General features: G+C 39.7%; 2 protein-coding genes across 2 annotated transcripts; both read left to right on the top strand.

Moving 5' to 3' along the window:
• The first annotated feature begins 4938 nt into the window (after positions 1 to 4938).
• Positions 4939 to 7262, top strand: LOC105921812 (trace amine-associated receptor 1-like). The gene is made up of 2 exons (XM_036147643.1): positions 4939 to 5847; positions 7206 to 7262. Exon 1 carries the CDS (start codon positions 4939 to 4941, stop codon positions 5845 to 5847), a length of 909 nt encoding a protein of 302 aa, XP_036003536.1. The 3' UTR covers positions 7206 to 7262.
• Positions 7263 to 11162: 3900 nt separating this feature from the next.
• Positions 11163 to 12095, top strand: LOC118566219 (trace amine-associated receptor 1-like). Its single transcript, XM_036147644.1, has one exon. The coding sequence runs from the start codon at positions 11163 to 11165 to the stop codon at positions 12093 to 12095; it is 933 nt and encodes a 310-aa protein (XP_036003537.1).
• The last annotated feature ends 2009 nt before the right edge of the window (positions 12096 to 14104 follow it).

The raw sequence follows: 14104 nt of genomic DNA on the forward strand, positions 1-14104 counted from the left end.
ACATCCAGAGAACATCACTATAAAATGCTGTTTATCTGAATTAACACTATATTTCAATCAACAAATCCTTTCTACTAGGCTAGTGAAACTTAACTAAAACTACTACGCAAAATGAAGATAAAAAGAAGCTAAGAAACTATGTACACACAAAAGAAACAAAGGACAAATAAAATGGTTGATCATCATCAGAATAATTCAGCGAATCCTGCTTCACTGCAGATCTAAGTTAATGAACCAAAGTGCAATTACATTTTATTTATATAGTGCCAATTCATAAAACATGTCATCTCAAGGCACTTTACAAACTCAAATTCAATCATATTATACAGATTGGGTCAGATTATACAAATTGGTCAAAAATGTCCTATATAAGGGAACCAGTTGATTGCATCAAAGTCCCGACAAGCAGCATTCACTCCTGGAGAAGCGTAGAGCTACAGGGAGAGTCGTCTGCATTGTCCATGGCTTTGCAGGAATCCCTCATACTGAGCAAGGATATATTTAACTAAATTAATATTTTTCAGTAAAAATCAATCATGGCTCTTTTACATCAGAAATCATCAGTATGCACCCTGGCTGAACTTGACCTGTTCACCGTCCCCATGACTCAACTATCTATCGAAGAAAAGGTCTACACCGAAATATTACCCATGTCAGCTATTACAGATACAGGGCCTATTGAGTTCTTTATCCCTGGAGATGGAGAAAAATACCTGGATTTGAACGACACCTTTCTGCACGTCCGTCTAAAGATCACCAATGCAGAAGGGAGCGACCTGGCTAATGATGCGGCGGTCTGACTCATAAATTACCCGCTGAATACAATGTTCAGTTAATGCGACGTTATCCTGGGAGATAGGTTAATTTCACAGAGTAGCGCGACTCACCCGTACAGAGCAATGATTGAAACTTTGCTCAACTATTCGGAAGACACTTTAGAGTCAATTTAGCTCAGGTCTCTTTTACAAAGCTATCGACTCGATCGTTATGACAGATGGTCCTAACTGGGGTATGAACAGCAGAGCTTCATTCACCGCTAATTCAAGGGAATTACAGCTGATGGGCCGCTCCACAATATATTTTTCTGCGAAAGACTCCTTTTGAATTCTGTCGACATGAGGATTAAATTAACCAGAGTCAGCGATGCATTCTCTCTCATGGGACCTCGTGATTGAGTATTACAACATGTTTACCGCTACAGGTTGTCATTTAAAAGACCTTCCTTTAAGCATCTCTCATGAGGAATTTAACAATGGTTATTCCCTGTTTGTCTTTAATCTCAATCCGAGCGAGGACGCTGATGCTCTGTCACCGGTCTGTAACGGGAATTTGAGGCTGCAAATGAGATTCAGAGTTCCTCTGCATCACACGACCACCCTGATTGTGTACGTGTGTTATGACTCAATTTTGGACATGGACTCAAAAACGCAGGTCCTGGTGGATTTTTATTAAAACATGAATAACCACGAGATAGAGAGTGTGCATCATCTGCTGGGGGACTTATTTAATGCCGTCTGGGCATCCGATCAGCTCCCGCTACTGAAACTCACGTACAAAGGACCCGCTTTTTTTATCATTAACACTAACCCTTCACACATGCCTGGAGAACACTGGCTAGCTTTGACTTTGGAAGAGAATGATCGAGCCACCTTTTTCGACTCTTATGGATTCAGTCCTGATTTTGAATTTTCTCCATCAAGCATAGTGACATGTTTGAAAGAGAGATCCTCGAAAATATTGTATCATAATCGTCAACTTCAAGACACTCTATCCGTCGTGTGCGGTCACCACTGTGTTTATTATCTGTGTCATGAAGCCTGTGGGCTTTTGGTGCATGACATATTGGCTACCTACCACGATGATGTTTATAAAAATTATGTCATGGTATATGATTTTGTGAAAAAATATCAGCATTGTATCAAACATAGGGCCTCGTGCTCGTTTAATCATGGAACTTTACAAATGTTTAAAGATTGTTACAAACTGTAACTTGTCAAAAAAAAAATTTGAAGCGAAGACCTTAATGCAAGCCAGGGCAATGGTGATGGACTTTAAAGGATCGACATTTGTCTCTTTAAATAACTCTTCTCTGAATTTCACACAGCCCCTGAAAAGAATGTCCACATCATTTTGGCAATAATAAAGAGCTTCTTTCTGAAAGTCAAAGGGGTGCTTACATGCCTCTTTGTACCAAATGTAAAAACATTCCTGTTTGGCGGGATTCATGTGCTTTACCGCGTAGAAACTGGGGGGAGGAAGTGGACGGACGTAGTTTAATGTCTTCTCAGAGGAGAACAAGTGAGGGAAAAATCCTTTACACTGATCAGTGAAGCCTAATGCTTTTGGCATTTGGCTGAGTTTCATACATACAACTAAAGTTACACGTTTGGTTATAATTAACCCCCACAAAAAACACATTTCTTGACCGTCACCATATGCATTAAACAATAATTAAGTATATAAAATAATTTATTGTCATTACCCACAGCCCTTTAATGTCAACAGACAGCTTTTAATGTTAGAGACCAAAGTGTCCTATCCAGCAAACGCAGAGGATAAATCTGAAGCTTTATACAACTAAAGTTAGAGGTTCGGTTATAAGTAACCCCACAATAACCACATTTGTTGACCTTCACGATATGCATTAAAGAATAATTAAATATAGAAAAGAATAATTAAATAGGCAAATAAATACTTAATAGTAACGTTTGTGGGTGTGATGCTGCATGAAGTGTGGCAGGTGTCATAAATCAAGGGTCATATAAGGGTAATAGGAGCCATAAATTAACTTTTGACATAAGGTGGGCCCTATTTGTGTGTAGCCTGGTGTCCTGCCAGTTTTATTATGCAGTGGGGGAAACCCTCATCATGGTATCACCCGACATTATATTTACAATTTAGTATACGGTTTAATTTACTGAGGACTCCCGGACAGACCACTTTGGAACAGGCCGAAGCAGTCATCAGTGAAGTGATGGTCAAAGACAAACATGAGCTTGGGAGTTTGTAGCATGCTCCCAAGAATAAAATCTAACCACTTTTTGCGATTGGGCCTCTCTTTAGAAAGAGTGAGCAAAGTCCAATACCTCTTGCAGACAAAAACATGTTTTCGCCACATAGACATTTTATCTATTGCTAAAAAAAGGGCCTTAGCCAACACTGTGCAGATCAGGTGCTCTAGACATAATTTCCTTTTGTTACAGAACGGCAACAATGGTTCATTGAAAGAGCCTCTTTGTCTCAACTTTGATCAGAAATGATCCCGCTCAGCCTCACATCAGCATCATCAGATATGCATGAATCAAGCAAAACATCACTTTGTCCAATATTTTGATGAAGGAATTGAATTACAACATAGCATGATATAGGTCCTTTAAGTTGGCTAGCTACTTTCCTCTAGCTTTTATAAAAAAGGACATGTTGTATGTTAAGAGAAAAAAATCTATTTACTTGTAAAATCTTAAGGTTTTTATCATTCTTAATTCTAACGTAGAATATTTTTTGTTTCACAATAAAGCCAGGTTTTAGTGTGTATTTGTAAAACTAGGTCATTCCTTGCAAGAGTTAAGGAGGGTTTTGTGGCAATAGCTATAATTTTATTTTGTAACACAAGGGCAACAATGGTTTATTGAACTGAAAAGGTTGCTGACCTAGGCCTTAAGGTTAGTTGATGGTCAAAGCAGTTGATGAATATTGCAAATTGGGCACCTTCATCACCATGGTCAAAAGTGAGCAGGTCAAGTTTTATTTTTGTTTTTGGTCTAACACTTTTTGACGTAAAGAAAAATCATGATTTCCTCCAATGAAACAAACGGAGGAAGTGTTTATTATACATTAACGTTTTACTAAATATTTAAACTAATGATTTTAAATATTTCTTTAATTGTGAGATGTCACAGGATTCAAAGAGCATTTGGAATTCACCATATTTAAATATTAATGTACCACAGCCAAAAAATAGTGTTCTATTTTCCTAAACTTAAAACTCTTAAAACTCTTCACCGGGATTCACAGTTAGGAAGCCATTCTTATGCCATTACAATTAACGATAAAGGAAATATTACCTTAATCGGGTGGTACTTTTACGGTCTAATAAGATAAAAATTTTGTTAAATACATATTTCCCTTCAAATTTATTCTCAGTAAGAAAAATATACAATTTTATATCTCTGGATCTCATCTGTATTATATAATGTAAGATTACAACACTTAAGTGACATGGTCCCCATTAAAAGGCCGGATTGTCAAAATTAGAGTCCATGTAGGTTATGGATTAAAATTTTTTACATATTTCCAAGAAATCTATAATTATACTGTGTTTTCACAGGGTAACTAGAGTATTTCAGGTCCCAGATAGCTAGCTCAAAGGTACAAATAGGTTAAAGACATCAACATGTCTGTCTGCTGAAATGAAAGCCTGGCTAAAGGGGGGGTGGGGACAAAATTATGGTTTAATGAATAAGAAACATATACTAGTTCACAGCTCAATTTCATTAGAATTAATTTTCATCCAAGTTTGTGGTGACTTGATTAAGTGGGGACTGCTTGGTGCTGTTCTATTAAAAAATAAATCATACTAAGTTCAAAACAATAACTTTATTTACTAGTCAAAACATTACTTTCTTTAAGGGGGGTGCTTATTTACAGAATATACTGCAATAATTGGATTGCCACTGCTCATGGGAGGGATTAAGCAAAACAGTAAATAATAAAACCAGGCTTCACATACAGGTGTAAGCTCTGACTCTAGGAAATAGGAGCAGAGATACTTTTGAACATGCCAAAGGACTTTATTAAGAGTTTGCAGAGTAGTAAATATAATATTTTGTAATGAAGAAAAACATGGATGCTGGAAGCATGGAGTTTAGATTGTTCATAAACAAGACTTATGTAGATAAGTTACACGTCTGTCATGAGTCAGGAAATGCTTCTTGCATTATGGCAATAACCCCATCAACAACTCGTTCATTGTTATATATGTTCATTGGCAGTATTGTGTCTACTCTGACAGTCAGTGGCAACCTCCTCGTAATCACATCTGTCATTTACTTCAAACAGCTTCACACTCCCACCAACTATCTCATCCTTTCCCTGGCTGTGGCTGACCTGCTGGTGGGTGCTCTGGTTTTACTCTTCAACATGGCTCTCTCATTACAATCCTGTCTGTACTTTGGGGATTTAGTATGTAAAATACGAAGAAGCTTAGATATTTCACTAATGACAACATCTATTCTTAATCTGTGCTGCATTTCCATTGACAGATATTATGCCGTTTGTCAACCTCTGACATACAGAACACAAATTAATGTGAGTGTTGTTTCTGTGATGATTCTGTTGAGCTGGATTGTTTCAGCCCTGTCTGGATTTGGTATCATGTTTGTGGGACTAAAAAATACTGTATGTGAAGGAAGGTGTTTCATATTTCATATTCCACATTCCAATGTTATTGGCTCTGTTGTTTCATTTTACTTACCCGTGTTCATAATGCTTTGTATCTATCTTAAGATATTCTTTGTGGCACAGAAACAAGCACGTAGCATCCAGAGCACAAAGGCTGGAACAACCACCAGTGGGATGGAGAGAAAGGCCACCAAAACTCTGGCCATTATCATGGGAGTATTTCTTTTCTGTTGGACTCCTTTCTTTGTTTCTATAACTTTTAACCCTGTGTTGAATTATTCTATCCCAGCACCTGTAACTGAAACACTTGTTTGGCTTGGATGGTCAAATTCAATGCTTAATCCATTTGTTTATTGCTTCTTTTACAGCTGGTTCAGATCTGCTTTCAGAATTATCATCTCTGGAAAAATTATTAATAGCAACTATGCCAACGCACAGCTATCTTAAGTGAGTTAGTCTCAATTTTAGTTTTTCATCTTAGAAACATGTTATTTTTGCCTTTCATCTCTGTGAATTCAAACTGAAATACATTTACAGATTTAAATACACAACCTTGGCATTTTCGTCGTGACATGTAATCCTGTAATTAGTTAAATGGCCTGTACTCGTAAAGTGCCTTATCAAGGCCTGAGGACCCCAAAGTGCTTTACATTACATTCTGTCATTCACCCATTCACACCACTGATGGTGGTAAGCTGCATTGTAGCCATTGCTGCCCTGGGGCTGACTGACAAAAGCAGGGCTGCCACACAATCAGCACCACCATGCCCTTTGACCATCACCAGCAGGCAAAGCGGATGTCTTGCCCAAGGACAAAACGACTGAGATTTTGTTTTGAACAGGTAATCTGCAGGTTATAAGACAAACTCCCCAGCTCCTGCACCACCGTCATTATGGCCACAATAAAATAATATTTAAAAAAGTAAATTCAAACTTGTATTTTCCTGAATATATGACAAGAAATGTATATGTCAATGTATTGTGAACTTTTTCTTAAAAGTCCTAAAAGTCTCAAACTAGAATGCTACTGAATGGTTCAATCATATCAATCTCATGCAGACAGGTTCCCACAAGGAGTGACAAATATACATAAGGGATGAAAATCATCAATATGTGCTTAAGACATGGCAGCAAATACATTTTTAGTCTAATGTATTTTACAGGTCACCCTAACTTTTCATATGCAAGGGTTACAGCAACAGAGATTAGGGAACCAACGGAGCAAGAACAACTCTCCTTAGAGCAAGCAAGTAATTGCCTTTTTTGGCAGCAAGGGCAGAAAAATGGAAAGTAAGGATATAGAAGTGCATCACCCTTTAGAAAACTGAAAGGGACTAATGTCTATGTAAACGAGCATTTAATAAAAAAAACATGCTGACATTGCAAGACAGGCACGACAACTGGACATCCAATTGTAAGGCATACATTATTCTGAATAGGACACCGCAAGAGGCAAAAACTCTAATTATCAGGGATATATCAGAACTGAAAAAATATCAGTGAGGTAGTTCTCCATAAGATAATTTTCTTCCTAGTTTAAAAATGCAGCATTTTGGATGACGTCTAGTAAAGTATTTAACAAGTATTGGACAAAGATTCATGGTAACAGATTTAGGAATGGAAAATGAACAGACACACACACACTGTAACATGGATATACATTCTGTTATGCCATCATGACGTGACAAACTGCAACTTCCAGCATGCAACACAATCGGGACGACCGCCCTGAAACAAACCTTATCTCGTCACCATGGAGACCTACTATAAAAGCTTGGAGAAATCATTGTTCTCTCTTCTTTCAGGCAGCCTTGCTTTGTTGAGAAGGCATTCAGCTGATTCCTGCAGCTGGGTCCCCCACGTGGCTCATGATTTGATTATTGTCTGGTCCAAGCTTCGCTGCATCACTATTGCCCCTGTACCCCATCAGGGAGGTCTTGACTTTAAAATTAACGTTAATTAATATTTTTTTGATCCAACTGGAGTTCGACAAGATCTGCTTGTTTTTGTTTTGGCCAAACAAATCGTCAGAGAAGCTCCCAGGGAACGTTGGGTTTTTCTTGCTCCACAGTTAACTCTGCTAAGCCTACCTGAGACTTAGACTGAAAGCAACAGATGCTGGGTCATGCAGCATCAACCTCCTTGCTGGAGCAACACCAAGTAACGGATTTCCCCCATTTATTTCCCTTTTTCCACCCAGTTATTTTGTGCCTGGGCAGAACCTATTGGGAATAGTTTTATTGCTTAAGCACTCCAAACAAAGTTTAACAGTGGTGAATATTTCCAATGTCTGCATGCATTACAAGTGATTTTTGGAGTGTTGCTTTTGTTTCATGATAAACTGGCCGTGCCGATCGGCTGAAATTAGATTTGTTTTCCGTATTTCTTTCCTATTTTCTCTCTCTTTCTACCCCCCCCCCCCCTTTCGGGTTTCTTTGTCTCAACTGGTTACTGCCCTACGTTCAAAGCCCGCCTTCACGCTAAGCTAGTAAGTTAGCTGTGATCTCGGAACCGCCATCTTACACAAGACACACATGGTCGGAGGTTATACGTCATCAGGACCGCCTTCTTACGCACTGCATGCAAGGTCGGAGGTCATATGCCACGTTTATCTGTTCCAACAATCAATGCAAGTTTAAAAACCATGAGACTGTCCAAACATCATACCGCTCAGTAAGGAGATTGTTTTTGTGTCCCAGAGATGAATGTGCTTATGTTCAAAATGTGCATACTAACCACAGAACAAATGCAAAAGACCTTGTGAAGATGGTGGCTGCAGCTAGTAAGAGTATGTCATTATTCACAGTGAAACAAGTACTGTACAGACATGACCTGAAAGGCTAATCTGCCAGGAAGAATTCAGTACTCCAAAGGAAACACTTAAAAGGCAAGCTAAGGCAAATTTATGTGGACACATTTCAGTACAAGGTCAACACAACAGATGGTTTGAAAGAGGGGTGAAAGAAGCCATCTTGGTCAAAAGAGAAAAGCTATCAATAAACAGAGGGGGAGGATTGAGCTTCCAACTCCCCAGTGTTTACAGCTCGGTCCCCCAACACATTCCAAAGAGATTACATCAGCAGTGTCATCTATATTTAGGTGACCAAATACTCCACTCCAAGCAATAGCTTCTAATGACCCAGGACAGAGGCAGGTGGGTCATTGATTTGCATCTGCCTTAGAATGTGCCTAGGAGGATGGGCCTCCATGTCCCTTAAAAACAGCAGTGCACCAACTATAGTGCACCTACATCATGAAGACCTTTGAGAGGCTAGTCCTGCAGAAGCTAAGGCCCATGGTCAGGCCCTTCACTGATCCACTACAGTTCGCCTACCAGCCCCGCCTGGGAGTTGAGGACAGCATCATCTACCTGCTGAACAGAAACAACCTCAGAAAATCCAACTTTTCATGCAGTGTGCTTTATGGATGAATATAATTTTATGATAACTTTAGAAGATGAAGAAAACTCAGGAATCAACAGGAAACGAAGGGGGCATAGGAATCGGAATGACAACAGATGACCTGAAAATGAAGGAACAGAAAACATGGACTTAAATACAACTGAGATTAAACAGAAATCATGTAATAATCATCAATAGCAGCTGTTCAATCAGCTAACCACCCCTACCCCATCTCACCCCACACACACACATCAAAGTCTAACTAAACTTGGGTTTTATGGGAGGCATGGCAAACCATCTCACCTGGGGCACCAACATGGCTATGTTAATGACTTGTACATCATTGCATTTTGGTACCACATGCAGGTTCACATTACCCAAATGAGTAGAAAAAGTTGCCTGCCCTCCTCCGCTGCGTTGGCGGGCGCCTTGGCCCTCTGGCGCGCTGACGGTCCTCGGGTTTGGGGCGGGTTCCCGGGTGGGCGCCGGCCCATTCCCGGCGGTGGCTTCGCGGGGCCTGGCCCCCCGGGGGGTGGCCAGGGCCCCTGCCGCGGGGGCGGGGCGCCCATGGGGCCTCTGGCCCCCAGGGCCCATGGCCAGGACCACTTCAGCGCGGCCGGCTGCCGGCGGAGCCCACGGGCTCGTCCCCGCGGCTCTTGGGGGCGTCAGCATTGCGGTGGCTGGGGGATTTCCTCGGGGTCGTCTCTCCTCTTTCCTCGGGGGGGGGGGGGGGTTGCAGATTTCCTGTGAAGGCCCCTCTCGGGCGCACTGCTTTGGGGGCCCCTTTGGGAGTCCGGGGTTACGGGTCCCCTGACTCCTGCCTCTGTGCTCAGGGAAGGTGGGTCTTCGGTTCTCCACAATCACTATCAATCTATTTCCTTCTGGATAATTTTCACCTAAACTAGTGCACTTTCACAAACTCCTACAGGTGCTGGGTCCCAGGTATTAAATGTTCACTTATATACAGAAAGGCTATAATTTATTTATTTACTTTCTTTTACTTTCTTTTTTAGGTATCACATTACACATGTCAGCTTAAATAATAATGCATATGATTTAGCAATGGTATCAAGGTGTTACACGATTGTATCTGTTGCTTTATGTCTGTTGGTTGTGCTGTTCTTTTTGTGTCTCTTTCCAGGTGATGGAGCAGACAGAGGACGTTTTATCATTCTCTTCCTTTTATCTCTTCTTTCTTTCACCTCTTCTTTCTCTTTTTTTCTCTTCTTGTTTTTCTTTTACTCTCCTACTTTCCCATTGTAGTGTCCATATAATTTGAAATTCTCCCTGCAGGAATCACAATAAAGCTATTTACACGCACAAATCAAGCGGAGCATTATGGCGAAAGCTGTTTGCTCCACTTGTGAAAGTAAAATCTGTCGAGCTCTATTTGGCATTAAGATATCAATTTTTATTGCCACATTGCTAGACAGGACACTGGGGAAAAAAAAGAAAAAAAAGAAAAAAAGAAAAGAAAAAGTTGCTTGCAGGGCAAAAACTTAGACAACTTTACTTGTCATTCTGTATGCACGGAGTGTGTACAGAACGAAATTTCATTGCATACAGCTGGTAAATTACAGTATAAAGTGCAGCAGTGATTAAAAGTAAACAATTGAAATGTAAACAATTGCAATGTAAACAATGCAGGAGAAAGAGACAGTGTGCCATCACAGTTTACAGGTGAGTAGTTTAAAACCATTTGTATGTGCAGAATGATTGTGCGAAAGGCATTTGTGCAAGAGTGCATTTAGAAACTAAGTTTGGCAGCATTTGTATGCCAGATAGAGATGCAATGATGCAAATGTGCAAATGTGGTACAGAGTCCAGTTTATAGTTCAGCAGTTTAACAGTCTGATGGCGACAGGGAAAAAGCTTTTGCAGAACCTTGTGGACTTGCAGCGGATGCTGCGTAATCTCTTCCCAGAAGGCAGCAGGGAGAACAGTCCATGATGGGGGTGTGAGGGGTCACTGATGATGTTACGGGCTCGGGACACGCAACGCTGAGATGAAATGTCAAAATAGCATTATTACTAAATTGTTCCTCCGTGTGACACCAGGGAACATCTCACCGTGGTTACCAAATAACTTCCAGCCACTCCCAGGAACATGTTAAGCCAATAAACACATGAGCAAGGGATATTAAATCTAGAACTATGCTGTTCAGTCATCAAGAGATAAAGGACACAACTTTCCACACTACTAAGCTTAGAGTGAAACAAAAAAGCACTGGAAGCTCTGCTGTCTCTGCAAATCTCTGAGAGAATGTAAATCTGTTTTTGTTCGTCATTGTTTCATATATATACATATATATATACATATATATGTATATATATACATATTTTGTCCCACAAGACTGAAAATATGGGTGAATACCATCATCTCTGTAATGAATCAGCAGAATTACATGAGCAAACTGTGATGTCTTATGCATTCAATATTTTTGTCGTTACTTTGTCACTTCTGATGATATGCGGCAATCTTCTTGTAATCATCTCTGTGATTTACTTCAAACAGCTCCACACTCCAACAAACTACCTCATCCTCTCTCTGGCTGTAACTGACCTGCTTGTTGGAGCTTTAGTTTTGCCTTTCAGCACAATATTGTCAATGAGCTCCTGCTGGTATTCAAGTTACTTACTCTGTAAAATGCGAGGTCTGTTTGATATATTACTATGTGCATCATCCATTTTAAATTTGTGCTGTATATCAATTGACAGATATTATGCAGTATGTCATCCTCTAACGTATACAACTAAAATTAATGTTCGTGTTACTCTGGCTATGATTGTTGTGAGCTGGACTCTTTCAGCTCTGCTTGCTATAAGCATCACAGGACGTGGGATAAGTCAAAATAATCTTAGCCAGAGGTGTGCTATATTTATAGCTACAAAGGAATCCAGCCCTGGACCAATTTTTGAATTTTATATTCCAGCAATTATAATTTTAACAATCTATCTTAAGATTTTGATGGTGGCAAAGAAGCAGGCAAGGCGCATTCAGAACACCATAAAGTCCAAAGCAACTTTCAGTAAGAGCAACATAACTCTAGCTATTGTGCTTGGAGTCTTCCTTGTGTGTTGGACTCCTTTCTTTTTATCAGTGGGTTTACAAAGTATGGGGAAATTCACAATACCAGTTGCAGTGATTGAAGCATTTAAATGGCTTGGATGGTCCAATTCTATGTTAAATCCATTGGTTTATGCTTTCTTCTACAGGTGGTTCAGACAGGCTTTTAAAATGATACTTTCTGGTAAAATATTTCAAGGAGATTTTTCAAATACAACGTTGTTGTGATATAAATATATATGTTAATGTGTCATAATTACTATTGTTTCTGTTATTTTTAGCCAAAATATTTGGGGCAATATTGTATGGATAGAGTTAAACCGAGGACATTGAAGAGATGCTAATTATTTGTATGAATTACATTTATACTTACTACATCTAACTTTTAGAGCTGTTTGTGTGTATGTGTGTGTCTCTGTGTGTGTGTGTGTGTCTGTGTGCGTGCCAGGGGGGAGTTGAAAATGTTCTAACAAAATCTACAAAGAAAACGTGTTTTTTCTCACTTGTACAAAATAGCTATGTGCTTTTTTTATTCAAAATCAAAATTATTATTCATTAACACATTTTACTGTAATTTTCATTACTATGGTAAAAATACAGTACATGTCAGTCTGATGTTGTCGCCTTAGTCCTTTAAATTAAACAACTGGAAATCGCAGAAATTACATGCTTTTCTCTATGTACATTGTTTTGGCAGCACTGATAATGCATACAATTTGTATCTGTTTTTAATATAATTACAGTTTACAATTGAGATGTTGTATTTTTTCCGAAAAAATCAAAACTTTATACTTTTACTAAGTAGTTCAATGAAGTGTAGTTAATTTAGTCTGCCAGAGAGAAAGGACTTTTTGGATAAATCATGAACTAAATCCAAAAAAACGCTTAAAAAATAAAATAACTGGACTTCTATTCTGAAGCTGAAGACGTTTCGCTTCCCATCCAGGAAGCTTTCTTAATTCAAAATGCCTTGAGTAGTGTGGAGTTCCAAGGTTTATAGGCATGCTGGCAAGGCCTCATAGAGCTTGGATTCGCATGTAAATTGACCAGGAACTGTTTACCCCTTATAATGGAGAGTCATTAGGCTCATCATTTACCTGGCTCACAGGAGGAATGTTGTGGTCACATGCATGGAGGTTTGAATTGGGGTCAAACTTGGCAGTAATCAAACCTATTGCTGTGTTGTAAGTTTTTGACTGTTGAAAGCTGAGCCTCCTCCTCTGTTTGAGGTTGTTTTTTACTTCACTTGACGTAAGTGGCTTCCTTCACCCTCTCTCAAACCATCTGTCTTCTCTGTCCAAAATGTGAAAATTTTGGTCTTCAAAAGAGTGACCTTTGTTCTTGAGGTGCAGGTGGACGGCTGAGTCCTGACCTGTTCTGAGGAGGTAGCTCTGCTGTGTTGAGCCATGCGTCTGTGGAGAGGTTGTTTGGTTTCTCCAGTATAAAGATCAGAACTTTTCTCACTGCACTGAACTGCATACACCACTCCGCTAATCTTAGGTTTGTGGGTTTTGTCATTAGGATGAACCAGCCTGTCTGAGGGTCCTGTTGGGTTTGAAATGTATTGGGATCTTGTGTTAAGAGAAAATCCCCCTGAATTTTTCAGAGACTCCAGCAACATATGGGATGAAAATATTTTGGTGCTCGTTCTTCTCCAAATTTTGGTCTTCGACATGTCTTTTGGATTTCCTTGCTAATTTGACAAAAAAAAAAAAAACAGTTAGGGTATCTATAGGTCTGGAGTGCATCCTCCAAAAACTTGAAAAAAAAACTAAAGGTACAGCTTTGTAACCTGGCCAACCAGATTGATACTGTGAAGCACTCACCGTTCTGCACATTATCAATCTGGGACTTCTCCCATCAAGTCTGTTTGGGGAAAAGGGGTTACATTCAGCCAAACCTTCCGAACTGATTGGATAAAGTGATACCTAGTGCCCACCTACCAAAAGTTGGTTTTAGCCAATCACCGTATCAAATTAAAACATAAGCAGCGTATGCATAATGAGAAACCACAGGAAGGTAAGCTAGTCAGGGTACTTCTTGCTGTTATTTTTTTCAAAGATGAAATTGTGGATTCTGACAAAACATGTGATAGCAGCAGCTACAGATGGTCTCATCAGCTATTTCTTTTGTCACACTGGTATGTCTCGCCTTAAACCACAATACTGAACCATAGGGCTGCACAGTAGAGCAGTGGGTAGCACTGTTGTCTTGCAGCAAGAAGGTCCTGGGTTCAA

Source organism: Fundulus heteroclitus, chromosome 15 (assembly GCF_011125445.2).
Source record: "Fundulus heteroclitus isolate FHET01 chromosome 15, MU-UCD_Fhet_4.1, whole genome shotgun sequence".
Taxonomy (NCBI): domain Eukaryota; kingdom Metazoa; phylum Chordata; class Actinopteri; order Cyprinodontiformes; family Fundulidae; genus Fundulus; species Fundulus heteroclitus.

Excerpts from the sequence above, each read along its gene's own strand:
- LOC118566219 (XM_036147644.1), top strand. The coding sequence starts at position 11,163 with ATGGGTGAATACCATCATCTCTGTAATGAATCAGCAGAATTACATGAG.
- LOC105921812 (XM_036147643.1), top strand. The coding sequence starts at position 4,939 with ATGGCAATAACCCCATCAACAACTCGTTCATTGTTATATATGTTCATT.